We start from the raw sequence: 19666 nt of genomic DNA, 5'->3' as shown, positions 1-19666 counted from the left end.
TCAAGCACATATGGCCATAACTTAAAAGCAAACAAATAAAAACATTGAAACAGGTAAATAGCAATATCAACATCAAAATCTAAAACAAAAGAAATCAGACAATGAAACAGCAATTTAGCGAGTCCTTTTAGTGAGACCAAGACCTTCAAAAAAATGGTCTTAAGACTGGTCTCGAGTACTACCACACTATTAATGTCTAAGTATAGTTGTAAATTAAGGTAGTAGGTAAGATAAGGTAAAAGCACACAAATATTTGTTATCATTAAACACTTTCATTTAGAAAATTGATCAGTTTGTAATCAGATGGATTCCTCTTTGAAACACATAAAGTTGGCTTAAATGGTTCCACAGTGAGTAATGGAGAAAAAAGACAATGTTTTCCCTTAAAAATGTAAGATATGCATGGAGCTTGAATATAATGTAGACTAAGCATCATAGTAATTTTCAGTGTGTGTTTTTCATTCGAGTTCAGCTCTAGTTTGCGTGTGTTTTGTGGCGCTGTACCATATAAGCCCATCTTTATTAAAAAAAAAGTACATTTATGAAAATAATTTGCTCTACAAAACAATTTGATGTATTTGTTTGTAAATGAATGTAAAATGAATCACAAAACATTTAGTGTTTGTAGTTCACATGCTTAATTCTTTGGCAGTCTATCTTTCAGTAAGGCTAATGGTTTGACCTTGAGATTAACTTCTTTCCATCTAAAGGAAAATGATATAAAATGTTAAAGTACTATTTGTTCATTCACAATTCATTTATCTCTTATTTGACATTACTTGCTTGCCAAAAAAAAAAAAAAATGGCTGAAAATTTCAGAAATGTGTTGATTTCTGAAGGATCTGAAAGACCAAAGTTTTTGGGTATCTTTGTGAGACAGCATGAACATGAGTGGGGCTAACTCAACATTCACAAATGTCATAGGTATACAATAAAAATGTCAGGGAAGAAACACATCACTGGATTTGTTCAAATAATGAGCAGCATAAAATATGATTTTCTCCTTTTTCATTTGAATTCAAAGTTGAAAGTGGGTTTAAAGGGTACGTGGGCTTAATGGGTGCATTTACCCTATATTTTAATGACTGAACAACTAACCGGTTTGTGTTGGGTGGAGCAGCTGAGAGGACTATATAAGCGAGAGCCCTGTGAAGGTTCTTCAAAGATCTCTTCTGCTCTCGTCAGTGAAACAGCAGTATCTTCTACAACATCTTCTGGTGAGAAAAACCGTTTAACAATTAGAATTATACAAATATAATAATTATAATTTAAACAATTATATTACTAAGTATGAACGTATAATAAATTTAAATTTGTAAAAAAAAAAATAAAAAATAAAAAATAAAAACTGCCATTGCATTAATATATTTGAAGTGCATCATTATATCTAAAAACATGTTATCTCATAAAAGAGATTGGTGAGCCAAGAAATACAATTATATGCACGTCAGACTTATAAATAAAATGATAACTACAGAATTGATATAAATTCCTAATCATATTACAAAAGCAATAATTAACTATAGATTTTGTGTTTGTTTTTTCTTCAGCGCCACAAATATGGAAGAAAACAAAATGGCAAAAGCACACCCAATAACCAAGCTTGATATCTCCACCACTAAGAAAGAATCGGAAGATCTCTCATCTCAAGATTATCAGTTCATCAATGTTAACCTCAATGAAGCTGCTGGTGGAAACGAGGTCCTTCTTTGGTACAAGAAAGAGTCTGGCAAAAGACCTGTGACCAGGATCGAGTTCTCTTTCAATGAACAGATGAAATCTGGTCTGGCTGATGCTGGGTATGAGCAAGTCGAGAAGGATCTGAATGCAGGAGTTTCTAATGCAGATCACATCTTCCTCTGGTACTTGTACGGCAGCACTGAATATGACATGCCTATTGTGGACCTCAAGGTAACCAAGGCCGCCAAAGAAGAACCTCCTCTTATAAAAGATGGCTGGGAGAGACTGGGCTGTGATCTGAACCGTAATGCATCAAAAACCATCATCTACCTGTGGGTGAAGAGAGAGAAGACCAGCTACATACAGGAGATCGCAGGAACTGTTGACTTCTCTTCTGACAGTCAGATGTTTGAGGAGGGCTACACTCGTGTCTGTGAAGACACCAATCGAAACGCTAAAGGAAAAAACCTCGTCTTCCTCTGGTATCGCCGCACAACCCATAAAAGCAAGGCTCTCACTGATCTCAACGTATCCACCTCCCACGAGGACGAATCAAAGCTTCAGAACGAAGGCTATAAAAAGCTCAGTGTTGATCTCAATGAAGGAACCAATGGAAAAGCTGTCTACCTATGGTACAGGAAAGATGAAGGTCAATCGATCCAGGCCATGGTTCTGCTGATCAACAGTGACGCCTGGAAAGAGTATCCAGGAGCTGGTGTCAACTTTATCAAGAAAAATCTGAATGAGGGCAACAGTGACTGTGCAATGTACATGGCCTACAAGTAAAATCCCAGAATCATGCTGCCATCACAGGATCTTCTTCAGTTTTCTCATTATTAGATCTATATGGCTATAACTATAAGCATATCTGTTTCTAATGCATGATTTTAATGTCAATCTTTAAAGCACATTGTGACTGTGGCTGTTGTACTGCACTCAACCACACATTTCATTTGGCCTCTGTGTTTATGATGAAATGAATTATGAAATAAAGTCAACTTTAACCACAACGAACGCTTTGGAGAGGTTTTTTGGTGACGTCTTTGGTCTCATCTGTACATTATACTGCATGCACTGTCCCATCATTACATTTACTTTAGTGTATTTGTTTACAGGGGCAATGCACAATAAAAGACACGGCTGTAAATGTGGCAGAATTAGTCAAAAAGGCTATTTTTCATCTGTAGACCCTTGACAGAATGTTAAAAAGTCACAATAAAAACAAAAACAGGCATCTTATATAAACACACACATACACACTCACACACAAAATCAAATACTAAAACAAAAAGAAATTAAAAAAATGAAATTACAACAATGGGAAATTATCTAAAATAAAATATCGTGCTAGATACGAGGTAAGAGAGATCGCGACAAGAGAAAGCAAACCACCAAGAGCAAAATACAAAGCTAAATACTCATTTTTCAGGGTCATAATAACATCACACTAAAATTAAAGCTGTTTTAAAACAATGAGATTCTTCATGGTACTTGATGTTGGTATATTAGGAGTTTCTGTTGCTTTATCCACACACACGAGAACAAATGAGTGCTTGAAATGAACCCAAAACTTAAATATGGAAAGCAAAACAAATAAACAACCCCCACCCCCTCAAAATATACAAATACAAAGCATTAAAAAGGTGTGAAGTTGACTGTAAATCACATCAGTGAACGTCTAAAAAGAGTGAGCACTTATCTTAGATGTTATTTCAGATGTTTTCTGAAGACTGCTAACAGCAACACGACCCATTTGAATATTTGGATGTTGAGCCGCAGCTCATTGGCCGCAGATGCAACAGCAACCAATCAGCTGTGCTGTGAAGATAATGATGTGATCGCTACCAAATGAGTTAAAGATCCAGAGACCTGCGCCATCTAGAGTTTCGTGACAGAACAGGAATAATCTCATGCCTTAAGATCTGGTACCTTAAATTGGGATTTTTGACAAATTAGTTTTACAGAAGCAAACTTTAACTTCATTTAGAATTACTTTATCTTATTTTATCTGAACTACTCCAGGAGTTTGATCATCAGCAACACTCAAGCTGCTGTTGTGAAGTTCATCACTGTTGCTAGAGTTTATCCAGTTTGATTATAGTCAATACTCATTTATTCTGATCATGTAATTACTCCTGTCAGTGTGTTTCAACCCACAACCCTCTCTTTAGTTCTGCGTCACGCTGAGCCCTATTGAGTGTTTGTACTGGAATAATTAATACAAATAGCAATGCAAATAATACTAATAAATTGTGTTAAAAAATCTGGGGTAAGAAAAAATCATTTACACTTTAAATTTTTTTTTTTTTCCTGACTCAACTGTCAGATATTTCTTATTTTAAGCACAAACTCACTTCATTCTGATACATTCAATTTTGCTTCTCCAGTAAATCTCGATTTAAGAATTTTTGGATATTTGTTCTGACAAAAATACATATTTTCCTCAGTGTTTTTTGTGGTGAAACATGACCTGCACTTGTTGTGTGTGTGTGTGTGTGTGTGTGTGTGTGTGTGTGTGTGTGTGTGTGTGTGTGTGTGTGTGAATCAGTTTAAGACACAAACTGGACAAGAGAAAGTGCATAAAAAGTGTTTTATTATCATTATTAATATAATTATGAATCACATCCACCCAATGAAAAATGAACCAGAGACATCCAGTCAGAACACAGTAAATAAACATCAGGGGAGGGTTAGAAGAGAGCGAAACACTGTCTCACACACACACACACACACACACACACACACACACACACACACACACACACACACACACTCACGACCTGCTATTGGTTTGATTATTGCTCCCTAACGTCCTCTTCTCACGGCCACATCAGGGGTCAGGAACACTCGTGAACTCTGACCCCTGCTTCTGGAATGTCACATGACAGAGATTCTGGTCACATGTTTTGTTCTGGAAGGTCAAGTGCCTGATGTCTGTCTGTCTGTGCGGCGATACGTCATTCTATTGCTGTTCATTTCCTGCGAGAGCTTCTGACCTACGGAAGCCCGTTTACACCACATCAGAACAATAATCATGATAAATCATAATCATGACACTACAACTCATAATTATAAGATTTAAATGACATAATTAGGACAACTTGTCAATTTCCATTATGTAAATTTCAAGTTAGTATCATAATTTCATCATAATTATGGCCAAGTCAATTTCACCCTTTTACATAAACTTCTTAGTATGTCAATTTCAATTATGTCACAATTTGAGCTGAAATTCAGTCTGTCAATTTTGACTTTTTATGTAAATTTCTACTTAGTATGTCAGTTTCAATTGTCAATTTTGACTTAAAAGCCATAATTATGACATAAAAAGGTCAAAATTTTGACACTGTATGGGTGATCATTTTTAGACATTTTAAGTCTATTTTAACAACATCAGTTTCGTCTTAGTATGTCAATTTAGACTGTCAATTTCGACATAATTTCAGCTTAAGCCAATTTTGTTTTAGTATGTCAATTTAGACTTAAAAGGTAAATTATAACAAATCAGAATTGATATGCTAAGTCATAATTATGCACTTTTAAGCCAATTTCGACTCAATATCCAATTAGTGTATCAATTTCAATTTGTGTCATACATACCTGACTTTTTAAGTTGAAATTGACAGTCATAATTATGTCTTTTTAAGCCAATTTTGACTTAATATCAGTTTCGTCTTAGTATGTCAAATGCCATAATTTCAACATTGTCAACTTCGACTTAGTATGTGAATTTTGACTTGAAAGTCATAATTATGACATAAAAAGGACATAATTTTGATACTACACGTCATAATTAGGACCTTTTTTAAATCAATTTCGACTTAATATCAGTTGTCAATTTCGACAGTCGATTTCTACATAATTTCAAGTTGGTGTATCATATTTCAATGTAGGTCAAAATTATGACTTTTTAAGTCAATTTCATCTTAGTATGTAGATTTGACTTAAAATCAATTGTGTCATAAGTCAGAATTTTGACATACTAATTATGTCATAATTATGACTTTTAAGCCAATTTCAACTTAATATCAATTTCTACTAAGTATATTATAATTTCATCTTTTTGAGTCATAACTCTGATTTCCAAAAGCATGATTCTGTGGTGTAAACGGGCTTCCACCCTGACCTGCTGGAGAAACGAGACCAAACCGAGAGCAGCAGTGATCAACAGACAGAAGAAGAGAGGAAGAGCGACAGAAAGACAGCGAGAGCGAGACGGCCGTCTCTGTTCCTGTTGATCCCGAGAGCCAGCGCTTAGATCTTCAGAGTCCACTGTTTGACGCAGGCGTCGTGAGACGTCGTGACGAGCGTGTTGGCGTCGAGCCAGGCCAGACCGCTGACGTGATGTAACCGATGGGTGTCTGCAAACACACACACACACACACACACACACACACACACAGTTGATCTCAGTAAAGCTGGAGCAGCAGCGGCGCGGGTGAGAAACTCTCACTCTCGTTACCTGGGAGTTTGATCCTCTTGTCGGGATTGCTGACCGTCCACACGTAAACCATCATGTCCATCCCGCCGGTGGCAAAGTGCTCGTTATCAGGTGACCAGGACAAACAGACCACCTTCGCGTGATGACCGTAGAACTCGTTCTTCTCCTGAAACACAAGCGTTCACTCAGTGACACGGTTCGTCTGGAGATTCGTTCATTACCGTTGTGTGTTTGAGCGTGAAGTGAAAGTACCGCGTATCCGTCAGCGACGGTGAACACGGTGACGACCTTCTTCTCGTCCGTTACCGCCAGGAACGCTCCATCATTCGAGTAGGACATGTCCGTCACGGGTCCCTGGACGTCCAGCACCTTCCCATCATCCTTCAGGGTGTTTCCCTGAACCGAGTACAGACGCACCTTCCCGTCCTGCAAACACATCATCATCATCTTCATCACACGTCTGAGGAAGAACCGCTCACTGATTCATCTCATCTTCAAAAGCTGACTGGAACAGGCTACAGTTATCATGTTTATAGTCAGAAGCCTGTCAGTGATTGGTGACTTACAGCTCCGCCCACAGCCACAGTCCCGCCTCCAGGATGAACGGCTGCAGCTTCAGGCTCGTATCCCAGAGAGTCCAGCGTGAAGAGCTTCTTCTTGTCCTTCAGCAGGACCAGCTGCACAGACAAACCTTCATTACTGCTGCAGACTCACATGATCTGTGTGTGTGTGTGTGTGTGTGTGTGTGTGTGTGTGTGTGTGTGTGTGTGTGTGTGTGTGTGTGTGTGTGTGTGTGTGTGATGACACACAATTAACTTCATTCAAGATTATTCTGAACCCATTAGCAGATATTTGTTCTTGTTTTAAGCACAAACTCACCTAACATATCGTGTGTGTGTGTGTGTGTGTGTGTGTGTGTGTGTGTGTGTGTGTGTGTGTGTTTCTGTACCTGTCCAATACACACGGTGACGGCGAGGCCTCCTGGACCGACACTCACACACTTTGGCTGCACGTCCATTTTGATCATATCAGAGGCACTAACACACACACACACACACACACACACACACACACACACACACACACACACACACACACACACACACACACACACACACACACACACACACAGACACACACACAGAGAGAAAAACAACATTGTATTTGATTTTTACTCCTGAAGACATTTGATTTTGAGCGCAAACTTTCCTTTCAGTACAGAGGCTGTTTCTGCCACACAGTAAAATTAATGATTCTGTAAGTTAATAATAATAATAATAATGAGAAAAATTCTAGTAATAATTTTATGACTAACTCATTATTATAAGAACGTTTCTCATTTTTATGATATAAGTACTATGTAATTACGAGAAATAGATTTTAAAAATATAATAAGTCATTATTATGAGAAAGTTTCATATTTTTTAATGTGGTGGAAACGGCTTATATTAGGGTTGAATGATCCTTTTTAAATGTGGTTTTACTCTTGAATGAACACAAACCTCTTTCAGAAACCAAATCTCTCTCACTTGAGTTTGCACATTCCCACTGTATTTGACCAAATATAAATAATAATAATAATTTGATAATTATTAAATAACACATTAAACAAAATATGAAATGTATTGTAATATTGTAACTTAACTGTAAAGAAATTGAGCATTTAATAAAAATAGTTTTATTTAACAGTCGGGGGGGGGTATTTTTTTTAAATTAAAAATAATAATCTGTTTTATGTGTCGCGTTATTGGATCATTTATCTATCTATCTATCTATCTATCTATCTATTTATCTATCTATCTATCTATCTATCTATTTATCTATCTATCTATCTATCTATCTATCTATCTATCTATCTATCTATCTATCTATCAGAACTTTATGAAATTTATGTATAATCATTCATGAAATTCTAACATAACTGAGTGATTCTATAAAGAAAGAAATTATGTTAAATATTGAAACCGCCAGTAGGCGGCAGCGATTCGCTTTTTTATTGAGTGAGTGAATTCTACATATTTTTCATTTGATCTACTGTGATTTTCATGTTGAAATATTGGGGGGGGGGGGGGGTTAATTTCAATACTAATATTTAATCTTAATTTTTAAACTTTAAAGCATTTATTCTGACAGGTTGTGTGTGTGATTGACAGCCGTGTGCTCACCTGTACTCTCTCTTGCTCAGGTCGGTGTAGCGGACGGTGTCGTCCATGCTGCAGGTCACCAGACGGCCCGCGTCGTCCACCGTCATCTTGGACACCAGGTTAGAGTGTCCTTTCCCCAGAATCTCATCGTTCTCTCCGCTCTCAGAGTCCCAGTAATGTGCAGACGCGCGTCAAGGACAGACACCGGATCAACACGGATCAGAATAATATTATCTTTACAGCTGAAACTGATTCTGTCATTTTCCCGTTTATAGCTGCTTTGAAACCGTCTACACTGTATAAACACTAGAGAAATGAAGCTGATTGAAGGATATTAATGTGTCCATCATGACTGCCTGAATAGATGTTCAATCGTCCGTCCGCATTATGAACCGTCAGACACTGGATGGATTTGGTGTGACCCTGAAACAAACACACAACAACCACTACATCACCAGGGTTATTACAGTTAACTAACACTAAAAACAGAATTATTATTTTGAAATTATTTTCATTCTTTAATTATATATATATATATATATATATACATATTACATAAAACTTTTGCCAAAGCTAAATTTCTCATCTTCCTCTGAAGCAGACGAGCGTCTCACCTTGATGGTGCGCAGCGGCCGGTCGGGGTTGTTCTTGTCCAGGTAGTTGATGAATCCAGACAGAGAAACACTGAGCAGGTGATTCTTCTGCCACAAGCAGCCCAGCTGCTGGTCCAGCACATCTGAGCCCAGGTTAAAGGTCGTGACCGCCGTCCCGCTGCCCACATCCCACAGCTTAACCGTCTTATCACCTGACGCCGAGATCAGCTGCGTGCTGTCGGCACTCCAGCTGACCTGAGGAAGAGGAATCATCAGCATCTTCATCATCATCATCATCATCATCATCACGTGTCACACTGACCGACACTCACAGCGTAAATGCCTCCGTCATGAGCCTTCTCTCCTCCCAGAGTGCCCAGCTTCTCTCCGCTCTTCCCATCGTACAGGAAGATCTGGACAGGAGGAAGAAACAAGAGTGAACAATGCGAAATAAACCCGTGTTCATCCTGCTGAATGACGTTTGTGTCCGTCACGTCTCACCTGTCCGTCGGCACCAGCCGATGCGTAACGATTCCCGTCAGGAGAAAAGCGCACACAGTTCACGAAGCGACTGTGATCCTGCAAACAGAAACAAACATTAGAATAACTTCCCCTCCCTCTCACAGCGACAGATGTGCAACCTGTCACTCACATGAGATCCACCAATAGCAAACCACAACCTTCCAAACATCCAATCAATTCTGCACAGACAAAATCAAGCCCCGCCCTACATTTGTTCTTGTTTGAGAAGCAGTTTCACTCGGATATACGACACAATAGAGAAGAAAAGACGAGCACAACTTCCCTTTCATGCCGACTCAACACTTTTTTTATTCAACAATCCGAACGTGACGCAGCCGGAGGAAATGAGATCTGTGACGGTATGAACAGATAGTGATCGGTCAGGATAGGAGCGGCCCGTCCTTCATAAACACATCCAGATCCTGACTTTAGGATTTTATTAGTTTCCATGACTTTCCACAACCAAAAGTCTCTCGTAAGAAATACGGTTAGGCCTGATGCATTTATTGATTCAAAGATTATTGGTTATGTATTCTAAATCACAGTTATCAGAGATAACTACAATAAACGTGAAATTCAAATAAGAGAATTTTAAGCTTTTAAAACAATGCCATACATATCCACGACTAGTAAAGATTTAAAAACAGTTTCAGAAGTACAGAAAGGAATTCAAAGGTCTTCCTTCATATGCAATGAAGAGCTTTAATTAGACTGCATTATATTATATTTAAATAAATTATTAAACATTCATTTTCACAGCATTGACATAAATCATAAGGACTGATTTCATTACAATTTTTAATCATTATATTATATATGATTTAAAGTAAAACACCGTATTAAATGGTTAAGTAGACAATATATTACTCCAGTTAAACTACATCATTTCAACCCAAATATTCCTGATATGTGTTATAAATGTATGAACTTTAGTGCATTCACACATGCAGTGGAATAAAGTGAATTGCTTTTGGGTTAAAATATTTAATATCATAAGCCAAATCACTGGTAAAAGAACTGCCCTTTTTAAAGTCACCAAACATGAAAGATTATTGTTAAATCTCTGTCTGCTAGAAGCTAAACATGTAAAAGCATGTACGTGGAAAAAAAAAAAAATGAAAGTCCTGGTGTGTCTCAATCCTTGCTTCAGAAAAGATGACTTATTTTCTGAAAAACAAACTTTACACCTTTTGGTCCAGTGTTCTATGACTTTTTGGAGAGTTTAGATGGTGACTTCTTTGTGGAATTGATGGACATTGAGAGTATACAGACAAAAATGTTATTGCTGGGGTTTTTTTGTTGTTGTTTTTTTTTTTTGGGACTATTATTAGTAGTTTCATTTCTTCTTCCTTTATTTTATCTAGTTATAATGGACAATTTTAAATGTTGCTGAAACATTTGTGATAATTTTTGATAAATTTGTTGTTCAAAAAAAAAAAAAAAAAATTAAGCTGGCACAGTAAGTGACACAAACAAGTTTTTGTATATGATTTGATCACATATATCTCTAAAAGCAGCTACATTACACATGCATGCAATGGTCTTCTCACATTTATCTTATTGCGTGATTGTCTGGAGTCAGGTTTCTCAACTGACTATCAAACCTGTTAGATCTCTATATAAACAAACACTAAAAAATTTGGACAAGAAACCAAATAGATGGCATCATTGTAATATTTTACAAAAATATAGTTTGCTTAGTTTTGAAAATGTTATAAATTTGTCTCTTATTAAAATGGTGTTTAAATGTGTACATAATCTTGCTCCAGAAATTATATGCCAAGTCATATCAAAACATAGTAGTGAGGGGATCGCTACAAGAGGTGCAACTAATCAAAATTGCACAATACCAAAAAGGAAAACAAAATTTGCACAATCCATATGTTCAGTTCAAGGTACACTGCTTTGGATCAACTGAAAATGCAAACAGAGTTAAACATTTTTCAAAGAAATTTTAAACAGTGGTTCAAACAACAGCAGGTTTGTGAACACTGATGGTCATGCACAGTCTCAGCTTTTTTATTATTGTTATATTTTTTTATTTTTTGTTTAGTGGTTATTGTTTAACACTCTGAGGTCTGAGGGTATCGGCGGCGATACCACCGCGTTTTTTTTCTTACCAGTGTGAAAGAGACTCAAAATACTCCGTCAATGTTGCACATACAATTAAGAGTTATACACCATTTTAATCTGTGGAATATCTTCTTTTATTTGTGTACACTCAGAGTAAAAACAAAATGTTGTGCTTTTTGCAAAATAAAGAAAACTAACATGAAGCGTGATCTCTCGTCTCCCTCTGAACAAACTCCAATCTGATAGTTCTCAGAAAACTGTAACTTAGTGAATACTAATCACGAAAAAATTAGACGTATGTCTAAAAAAAACATTGAAATGTCAGGTTTTAAATTGTGTAAGTCAAATCGAAAACAAACATTGTGTTTATGTAATCTGTATGAAAAGAGAGCCATGTCAGAAGTCCATGATTCAGCTCATTATCCGCTAATGTGGCCACGCCCACGGAGCCAGCGCTATTCAGACGCAAATTCAGTCAATACATGCATTCATCGTCTCAATCGTGTATTTATTGTCTTGAAAAGTGTTTTGAATAGCCATAGTTAGTGATCTCTGGCCTCTGTTAGTTCAGTTAGTTCCTGGATTGCCTATTCTTCTTTAGCATTGGCATTTGTGGACTAAAAGTGCACAGAGCGCCCTCCGGCTGCAAGTATGAATTGAAAACACAGTATTCAGCGCTCATAGTAATGACAATAAATCCTGAATCAATATTACTCCTCTGTATAGAAAATTGACAAACATATGAGAATCCATCAATATTTCTCCATATGTGCATGCTTTTAAGCTAAAAGCCTATATGAAATGCCATAGAGGTAACATAATTGTTCAGACACTTTGCATCACAGAAATACATTATATTTTAAAGAATATAATAGAATACCATTATTTTAAATTGTAATAATATTTCACAGTATTGCTGTTTTTTCTCTATGTTTGATATACACCATGATGAGATTTGAATCATGATCACAGAGGGTTTTTTCACAGCCTACCTGACTGAAAGAGCTCATTATTATGCAAGTCATTTGAGGTCATTATTATGTGATTCTTTTGTCTTCTCAGGTGAGAATCACCCATTATACATGATGATTCACGCCTCTACGCATACTGTGTTTCTTGACCAAAGATGTTTTAGAAAATTTAAATCTCTCTATTGTTTTATATAAAAGAGTAGTCAGCATAATTTTTACATAATTTTGAAGCAAAAACTCTAGTCTACAACCTCCAATACCCAGAAGTCAGAGATTTAATATACTTTTTTTGGCCTTATTTCAGTGACTTAAGTTTTTTGTTTTTTCAATAACCACACATAAACGTTATTCCTTCAAAAACACAAACATGTACATACATGTTCCTCACATATTATTGTAGCCTAGTTTGTGCTGAATACAGTGTAATGACACTTTTGTCATTTATATGTTTATGAACAACTGAAAAAAGCACAAATGTCAGGGCATGTCAAAACTTCTCCAGGCCACAAATCAGCCTCAGACTCCAGAGGGTTAACTGTTGTTAAAAAAATAAAAATAAAACCCAACCAGGGACTGGGGCTGCAAATTAGCCTTTGGCTAGAAGCCTGTATGTGGAGCACTGGCTGTAGCAATGTTATACTGCATTGTCCCTGTTAAATAAACGAATAAAATAAAATAAAATAAAATAAAATAAAATATGACAGTTAAACATCAGCACAAAAAGTTCATGATCGTGATACAGCTCACATCTTCATTTTTAGCCGTTTTAAATCATCTTAAGCCATCTTGGAAGTGTTTCTGGCTGAAAACCACTGATGAAAGAACAAACGAATGCACGACACTTGTCACTTACACTCATGGTGCACTTGAATTTGAAGGGCGGCCCCTCCAGGAAGGTGGTGCAGTTGTCGTCGCTGCCCGTGACCAGACGATACGGCCGCGTCTGTTTGATGTCGACGGTGTTGATGATCTTGCTGTGACCCACGATCTCTCCGACAGATGAGCCCGTATCCCAGAGGAACACCGCTCCAAACCTGCACGGACACACACAAGGACAACGTCAGCGCGCTGGCTTGGGTCTGGCTGGGGGCGTGGCATGTGCCCGTCACTCACTTCTCTCGCCCCTCCCCCACGACAGCGATCCTCTTGCTGTCTTCGGTCCAGGAGATGTCCTTGATCTTCCCTCCGAACGGCTGGTACTCGTACTTCAGCAGATGCTCCTTCTGTGTCGTGTCCCAGATACGGATTTTCCCCGACACATCTGGATGGGAAAGAGGACACAGTCAGGAACCGCAAAAACACTCAGACGGATCTGACACGGGACGGCACTCACCGCCTGACGCGATGTAGAATCCGCTGGGAGCGTATTTCGCCACGATAACCTGATGCGGGTGTTCAGTGTAGACGTCTGCGATCGCTGGATTCTGCAGGAGAGAGTTTTAGGAGTTGAGAATACACAATATCATCACTTTAACCCAATGGTGCTGCACGAGTGGTGATCAAGTTACTGATTTTATTTTTATTTATTGCAATGAAATGAATGTACTACATTTTAGATATGATTTTTATTTTTAGGGGATTTATTAAATTATATTTATGCAGTAGTTATAATCCATTTATTCACTTTCCAACTTAGACTGTCATAAAGGTTTGGAGCAACAGACTGAAGTTTGATCTCTTTTTAAAGACGACACTTGGCAGATAAAAAACGTTATAGAATTTTATGTTTATTGTTATGAAAAAATGCAAAAAAAAAAAAAATTGTTTTCAATTTGTTAAATATACATTTTCCAAAACATGTTTTACTCTAAAACTGTGAGAAAAATCAAAGCCATAAATCTAAACAAGTTTTGTTCCAAATTTGAGGTTGATATCTCAAAAAAGAAGATTGTTTGGGTGCAGTACCAAACGCTTCCACTAGGTGAAGTTCGTTTCCCATTCATTTCCAATGCAGCCATTTTTGACCGCAAATATGTGACAATTTTTTTCAGGACCATTTAACCTTTCTTATCTTGTCTGTGATTTTTGTGTTCACATAGCAAGTGTCAAAACCTTTTAACAAGTTTCATATAATTCGGATGAAGTATTCTAAAAAAAGAAAAACTAAACGTAAATGTTTTCGGTCAAAAATGACCAAACAGTACCAGAGGGTTAAAGGGATTCAGCACACGCTTCATGTATCCCATCACTGACGTGATGTTGATTACCACAAGAAAATCAGCAATATATGTAGAGTTAAAAAATGTTGCTTTATTGTTTGTAGAAAAAGAATGGTGCTTTCAAATTGTGTCGAAAAGATCGTATTTACAAGTTAAACACACGTGCATCACCACAATGTTGTAATTACGAGTGGGAAACCTGGAACTTTCTTTAAGTTGGTGGCATTTCAGTGAAAAAACATTTGTTAAAATGAATTAAATTATTATTTTGTTTCACTAACAATAAAACTAGCTAAGTCGCATGTACAAAATACGACAGTGTTGTACAATTACAACAGAATATATCACGATTCAATCTACAGCACCTTTATAAATTGAATAGAGTTGATGGTTAAAAATTATTGCTGAATTTTTCTGTAGAAAACACACAAGATCGTATTTACGAGTTGAATGCACATGAACGTCACCACAGCGTCACAATTATGAGTGGGAAACCCAGAACTTTCTTCAAGTTTAAGTTTAAATATGGCAGACGCAATATATACAGCGTCTACTATTGACAGTAAATTTGTTGAAATTAATGATTTTTTCCCATTTACCATAAAATTAAGTTGCATGTACAAAATACAAGGATAGGATTGTTCAATTAAAATAGAATATAACAATTCCATAGAACATTCAGAAATGTAATAAAAACACATCTGATGCCCATTCTTTATTCATCATTTTGTAAAAGTAGTTAATTTTTTTTTTTGAGTCGCCATATTGCTCCATTCCTGAACCCACAAATATGACGATATCTGCTGTGAAGTTGGTCTTACCTCGATGTTCCTGATTATCACACTCTTGCCATTGGTGTACAGGAAGTTGTTCCCTTTGGGGTCTCCGCCCAGGACTTTGGCCACGCCCCTTTCCATGTGTGGCAGGCTGGCAAACACGCGCTCTGCAGGAAGAGACCAAAGACAAAAAGTTGTCAAGATAAATTCTAAGAGCAAATTCTTGAAAAGTACTTAAAGTTCCTCGAACATCTTATTTTAGTGTTATACAACAAATTTTACGTCAAGTGTGGTGGTTTAACAACATCAATAATCATATGAGACTTTACTTGCAGGAAACCATTTTGTTAACTTGAAGGAAAACGACAAGACATAAAAAACTCAATTCGGGCACAAAAGAACGTTCTTTTTAGGACACTTGATAGTGATATTATGACCCAAAGTAGGAGACGTGATTGTAAAGTGTACACTAATTCAAGTTCAGGTTATTTTATTAGTACCCTCAGGCCTTCTACACACAACACAAACATTACAATAAAATAATAAATATATATATAAAAAAAAAAATAAAAAAAAAAATGTTGCAACAAATGTAATGCTTTTACAGCTTAAATATTTAAAATAACCCAAAGACAATAACATTATTAAGAATAATTTTTGGGAATACAAATGTATTCACTTTTTTCTTAAGTTAGAGAATAATAATTTTACTCAAAGCCTGTTAACCGTCAGTTTCCCAAATTGCCGCGCTTTTTAATGCCTTTTTCCCGCCCTATCACATATGTCAGTAATCACAAAGTCCCTTTAAAGGTGCCGTCAAATCAAAAATTGAATTTATCTTGGCATAGTTGAATAACAAGAGTTCAGTACTTGTAAATTACATACAGTGAGTTTCAAACTCCAATGTTTCCTCCTTCTTATATAAATCTCATTTGTTTAAAAGACCTCCGAAGAACAGGCGAATCTCAACATAACACCGACTGTTACGTAACAGTCGGGATCATTAATATGTACGCCCCCAATATTTGCATATGCCAGCCCATGTTCAAGGCATTATACAAGGGCAGCCAGTTAACGTCTGGATCTGTGCACAGCTGAATCATCAGACTAGGTAAGCAAGCAAGAACAATAGCGAAAAATGGCAGATGGAGCGATAATAACTGACATGATCCATGATATCATGATATTTTTAGTGATATTTGTGAATTGTCTTTCCAAATGTTTCGTTAGCATGTTGCTAATGTACTGTTAAATGTGGTTAAAGTTACCATCGTTTATTACTGTATTCACGGAGACAAGAGCCGTCGCTATTTTCATTTTTAAACACTTGCAGTCTGTATAATTCATAAACACAACTTCATTCTTTATAAATCTCTCCAACAGTGTGTAATGTTAGCTTTAGCCCGTTAGCCACGGAGCACAGCCTCAAACTCATTCAGAATCAAATGTAAACATCCAAATAAATACTATACTCACAGGAATCGATGTAAGCATGCAGCATGAATGACGAACACTTTGTAAAGATCAATTTTGAGGGTTATATTAGCTGTGTGAACTTTGTTTATGCTGGTTAAGGCAGTCCAGAGCTCGGGGGCGGGGGAGAGCAAGATTTAAAGGGGCTGCGCACTGAATCGGTGCATATATAATTATGGCTCAAAATAGGCAGTTAAAAAAAATTAATTAAAAAGAATCTATGGGGTATTTTGAGCTGAAACTTCACAGACACGTTCAGGGGACACCTTAGACTTATATTACATCTTGTTAAAACTGGTTCTAGGGCACCTTTAAGACAAGTCATTTCACTCGGCGGCCATCTTTGAAACGCCTCTCGGGCATTCAAGTGCAGCTCCTATCTCTTTGAATGGGGAAACATAAAATTCTCCAAAGCTGTTTGCCAAGCTTTCAATTAAATTTCATATTTGAAATAACCAATGAAATCTGACAACAATTGTTTAATACATTTTGTTTCCAAACGCTCGAATCATGAAAACCCAGTTTTTTTTAGGCTGGATCAGGCTAATGCGCATGCGCAGATCTAAATGCGCCTCTCTTCAGCTTTAATTGTCTGACTGTTTCTATAGAAACCGGAGCTTCTAACAGCCGCTTATTTAGAAGGCGGGACTTATTCTGCCATATTGCGCGTTACACTTTCTCCCATTCAAAACAATACGAGTGACACGTCTTGTGTTATTCTATAGTCTTTGGTAATCATCATAAATTAGGTATTGTTCGAAATCTTAAACACTCAAAATTCATTCTGTGAAAACGATTTTGAAATTGCACGTTGTGTTACCATAGAAACAGTACTTTAAACACATTTAGCGGCTCAATTTTTTGTGATATAAACTTAAATTTGGATAGACGAATTTCTTTTTTGAGTTCTGGCAGTGAAATTAGAAAATTGTTTTGTGACATTTTGTATTAAAGATGTTTAGTAGCTCAGCACATTTGTTTTATAGTAAACTTAAACTTCTATAACGTTTTTACGCCTCATATTTTTAAATGCTTTCACTTCTTTAAAAGAGACCAACCTTAGGTCTGTATTAAATAAAGCATTTATGGATTATAATCATTTAAATTCAGATCTAAGAAGATCGAGGGCGACCGTTAACAGGTAAAGAATGTTGTGTGAATCACGCCCGTCAGAACTGCAAAAATAACGACCGTTTCAAACACACCCCGTCTGCCATTGGTCGGCCAAATAGATAGTCCCGCCCCAAACACGCGCCATTGGTTGACTCTCAGTGTCAGGCTGATCATGATGCTCAAACACAAAAATCAATGTCTGGATCGAATCACACAATCACAGTTGACACACTTCAGGTAGAAATATAAAATTAGATTATAGACGAGCAGTCAGCTCGAGATAAACACACACTTTAAACTCAGACACGTCACAAAAACCTCCCGATACAACAACACGCTCCTGGACATGCATAATAGTAGAATTACTATGGTATTCGTTGGAGAAACATGGTATATGGATATTAAGCAGAGAGAAACAGGCCAATAACACACACACACACACACACACACACATACGCACGCACGCACGCAGTGCGCAGACAGACAAAGGCTCTGCACTTACTCAGCTCGTAAGACATGTCGGCTTTATTTCCTCCGGTGAATGAATGAATGAATGAACAACTGACTGTGTGTCCGAGCGCAGCTGAACGGTCCCGTCCGGATCTAAGCGCTTCCGTCACCGGCTGATTGCTGAACGCGGAAGAGACGGCGGCGCGCGGGCGGCTCGGCTTTGCCCATATATAGTAAAGACGGTTCGGGCTCGACCAGACCTGCGCGCACACGCCCGTAAGGAAGTGACGTGTAACAGAAGAAAATACATGATGATGGTGTTAAAATGAATGTAAACATATGTATCATCTATATTTACCAAAAGATTTCAATCCTTCAGCGAATTATGCTGCAGTACATTATAATTCTTTGGTTGAAACCCTCCCTTAAAAATCAATATGTCCATGTATTTATGTGGTATTAGCAGTGGGATAATGTACATTCAGCTGATCTGAACACACTGTACATTATTTCTTTCTCACTGCATTTGATGAATCATTGCAATAAAAAAGGAAATGGTGTTTATGAGCATGTGACTGTTTTAGTTTATTTTAACATGAATCATCTTTACGCTTATCTCATCTGCGTCATAGCTGAAATATTAAAGATGATTTAGAGCTGCTGACCTTCAAACTTTAATTACATTAATTAGCATTAATATTATATAATAAAGTATATAATGTATATAATAAATTAATAAAATAAAACACTTTGCTATTGGTGGATCAGGTTGCCCCGCCCTCATGCTGGTAGCCACGTCATCAAAGAGTTGAAGAGATGTCGCTGGAAAAGGGGGGTAGTTATTTCGAATAAAGATTAAGGAACATAAAGCATTATATTATGCACAGATAAATCTTGTGTTATATATTATATTATGGACCATCAGAAAATGTCAGGTTTGTTCTGTAAACATGCGAATTCAAGATGGCACACTAGTATCACACAATTACATCACTTAATTATATAATATTAATGCTAAAGTATATAATTTATATAATAAATTAATAAAATAAAACACTTTGCAACACTGACAGCTTCTCGAACAAGAACAAATGTAGAGGAATTGATTGGATGGTTTGCTATGGGTGGATCAGGTTGCCCCGCCCTCATGCTGGTAGCCACGTCATCAAAGAGTTGAAGAGATGTCGCTGGAAAAGGGGGGTAGTTATTTCGAATAAAGATTAAGGAACATAAAGCATTATATTATGCACAGATAAATCTTGTGTTATATA

General features: G+C 37.0%; 2 protein-coding genes across 2 annotated transcripts; one reads left to right on the top strand and one right to left on the bottom strand.

The window, feature by feature from the left end:
- The first annotated feature begins 1117 nt into the window (after positions 1 to 1117).
- On the top strand, positions 1118 to 2690 carry LOC125267180. The gene is made up of 2 exons (XM_048188558.1): positions 1118 to 1217; positions 1551 to 2690. The coding sequence occupies exon 2, from the start codon at positions 1561 to 1563 to the stop codon at positions 2464 to 2466; it is 906 nt and encodes a 301-aa protein (XP_048044515.1). The 5' UTR covers positions 1118 to 1217; positions 1551 to 1560; the 3' UTR covers positions 2467 to 2690.
- Positions 2691 to 4256: 1566 nt separating this feature from the next.
- On the bottom strand, positions 4257 to 18626 carry wdr1 (WD repeat domain 1). The gene is made up of 15 exons (XM_048188553.1): positions 18448 to 18626; positions 15405 to 15526; positions 13758 to 13848; positions 13538 to 13685; positions 13278 to 13458; positions 9360 to 9437; positions 9191 to 9271; positions 8880 to 9113; positions 8601 to 8688; positions 8287 to 8443; positions 7071 to 7158; positions 6688 to 6798; positions 6374 to 6547; positions 6143 to 6287; positions 4257 to 6041 (listed from the first exon to the last, which is right to left on the bottom strand). The coding sequence occupies exons 1-15, from the start codon at positions 18461 to 18463 to the stop codon at positions 5935 to 5937; spliced, it is 1821 nt and encodes a 606-aa protein (XP_048044510.1). The 5' UTR covers positions 18464 to 18626; the 3' UTR covers positions 4257 to 5934.
- Positions 18627 to 19666: the final 1040 nt, after the last annotated feature.

Source organism: Megalobrama amblycephala, linkage group LG4 (genome assembly GCF_018812025.1).
Source record: "Megalobrama amblycephala isolate DHTTF-2021 linkage group LG4, ASM1881202v1, whole genome shotgun sequence".
In the NCBI taxonomy this organism is placed as follows: domain Eukaryota; kingdom Metazoa; phylum Chordata; class Actinopteri; order Cypriniformes; family Xenocyprididae; genus Megalobrama; species Megalobrama amblycephala.
Note: the sequence above shows the minus strand (reverse complement) of the source record. Positions and strands in the feature narration are given on the sequence as shown.

What these genes read in the sequence shown, in the direction of transcription:
- LOC125267180 (XM_048188558.1), top strand. Translation starts at nt 1,561, where the DNA reads ATGGAAGAAAACAAAATGGCAAAAGCACACCCAATAACCAAGCTTGAT.
- wdr1 (XM_048188553.1), bottom strand. An exon ending in CTGAGCAAGAGAGAGTACAG is followed by an intron (nt 7,159 to 8,286) that starts GTGAGCACACGG and finishes TGTGTGTGTTAG; the next exon opens with TGCCTCTGATATGATCAAAA. An exon ending in CTGTGGCTGTGGGCGGAGCT is followed by an intron (nt 6,548 to 6,687) that starts GTAAGTCACCAA and finishes ATGTGTTTGCAG; the next exon opens with GACGGGAAGGTGCGTCTGTA.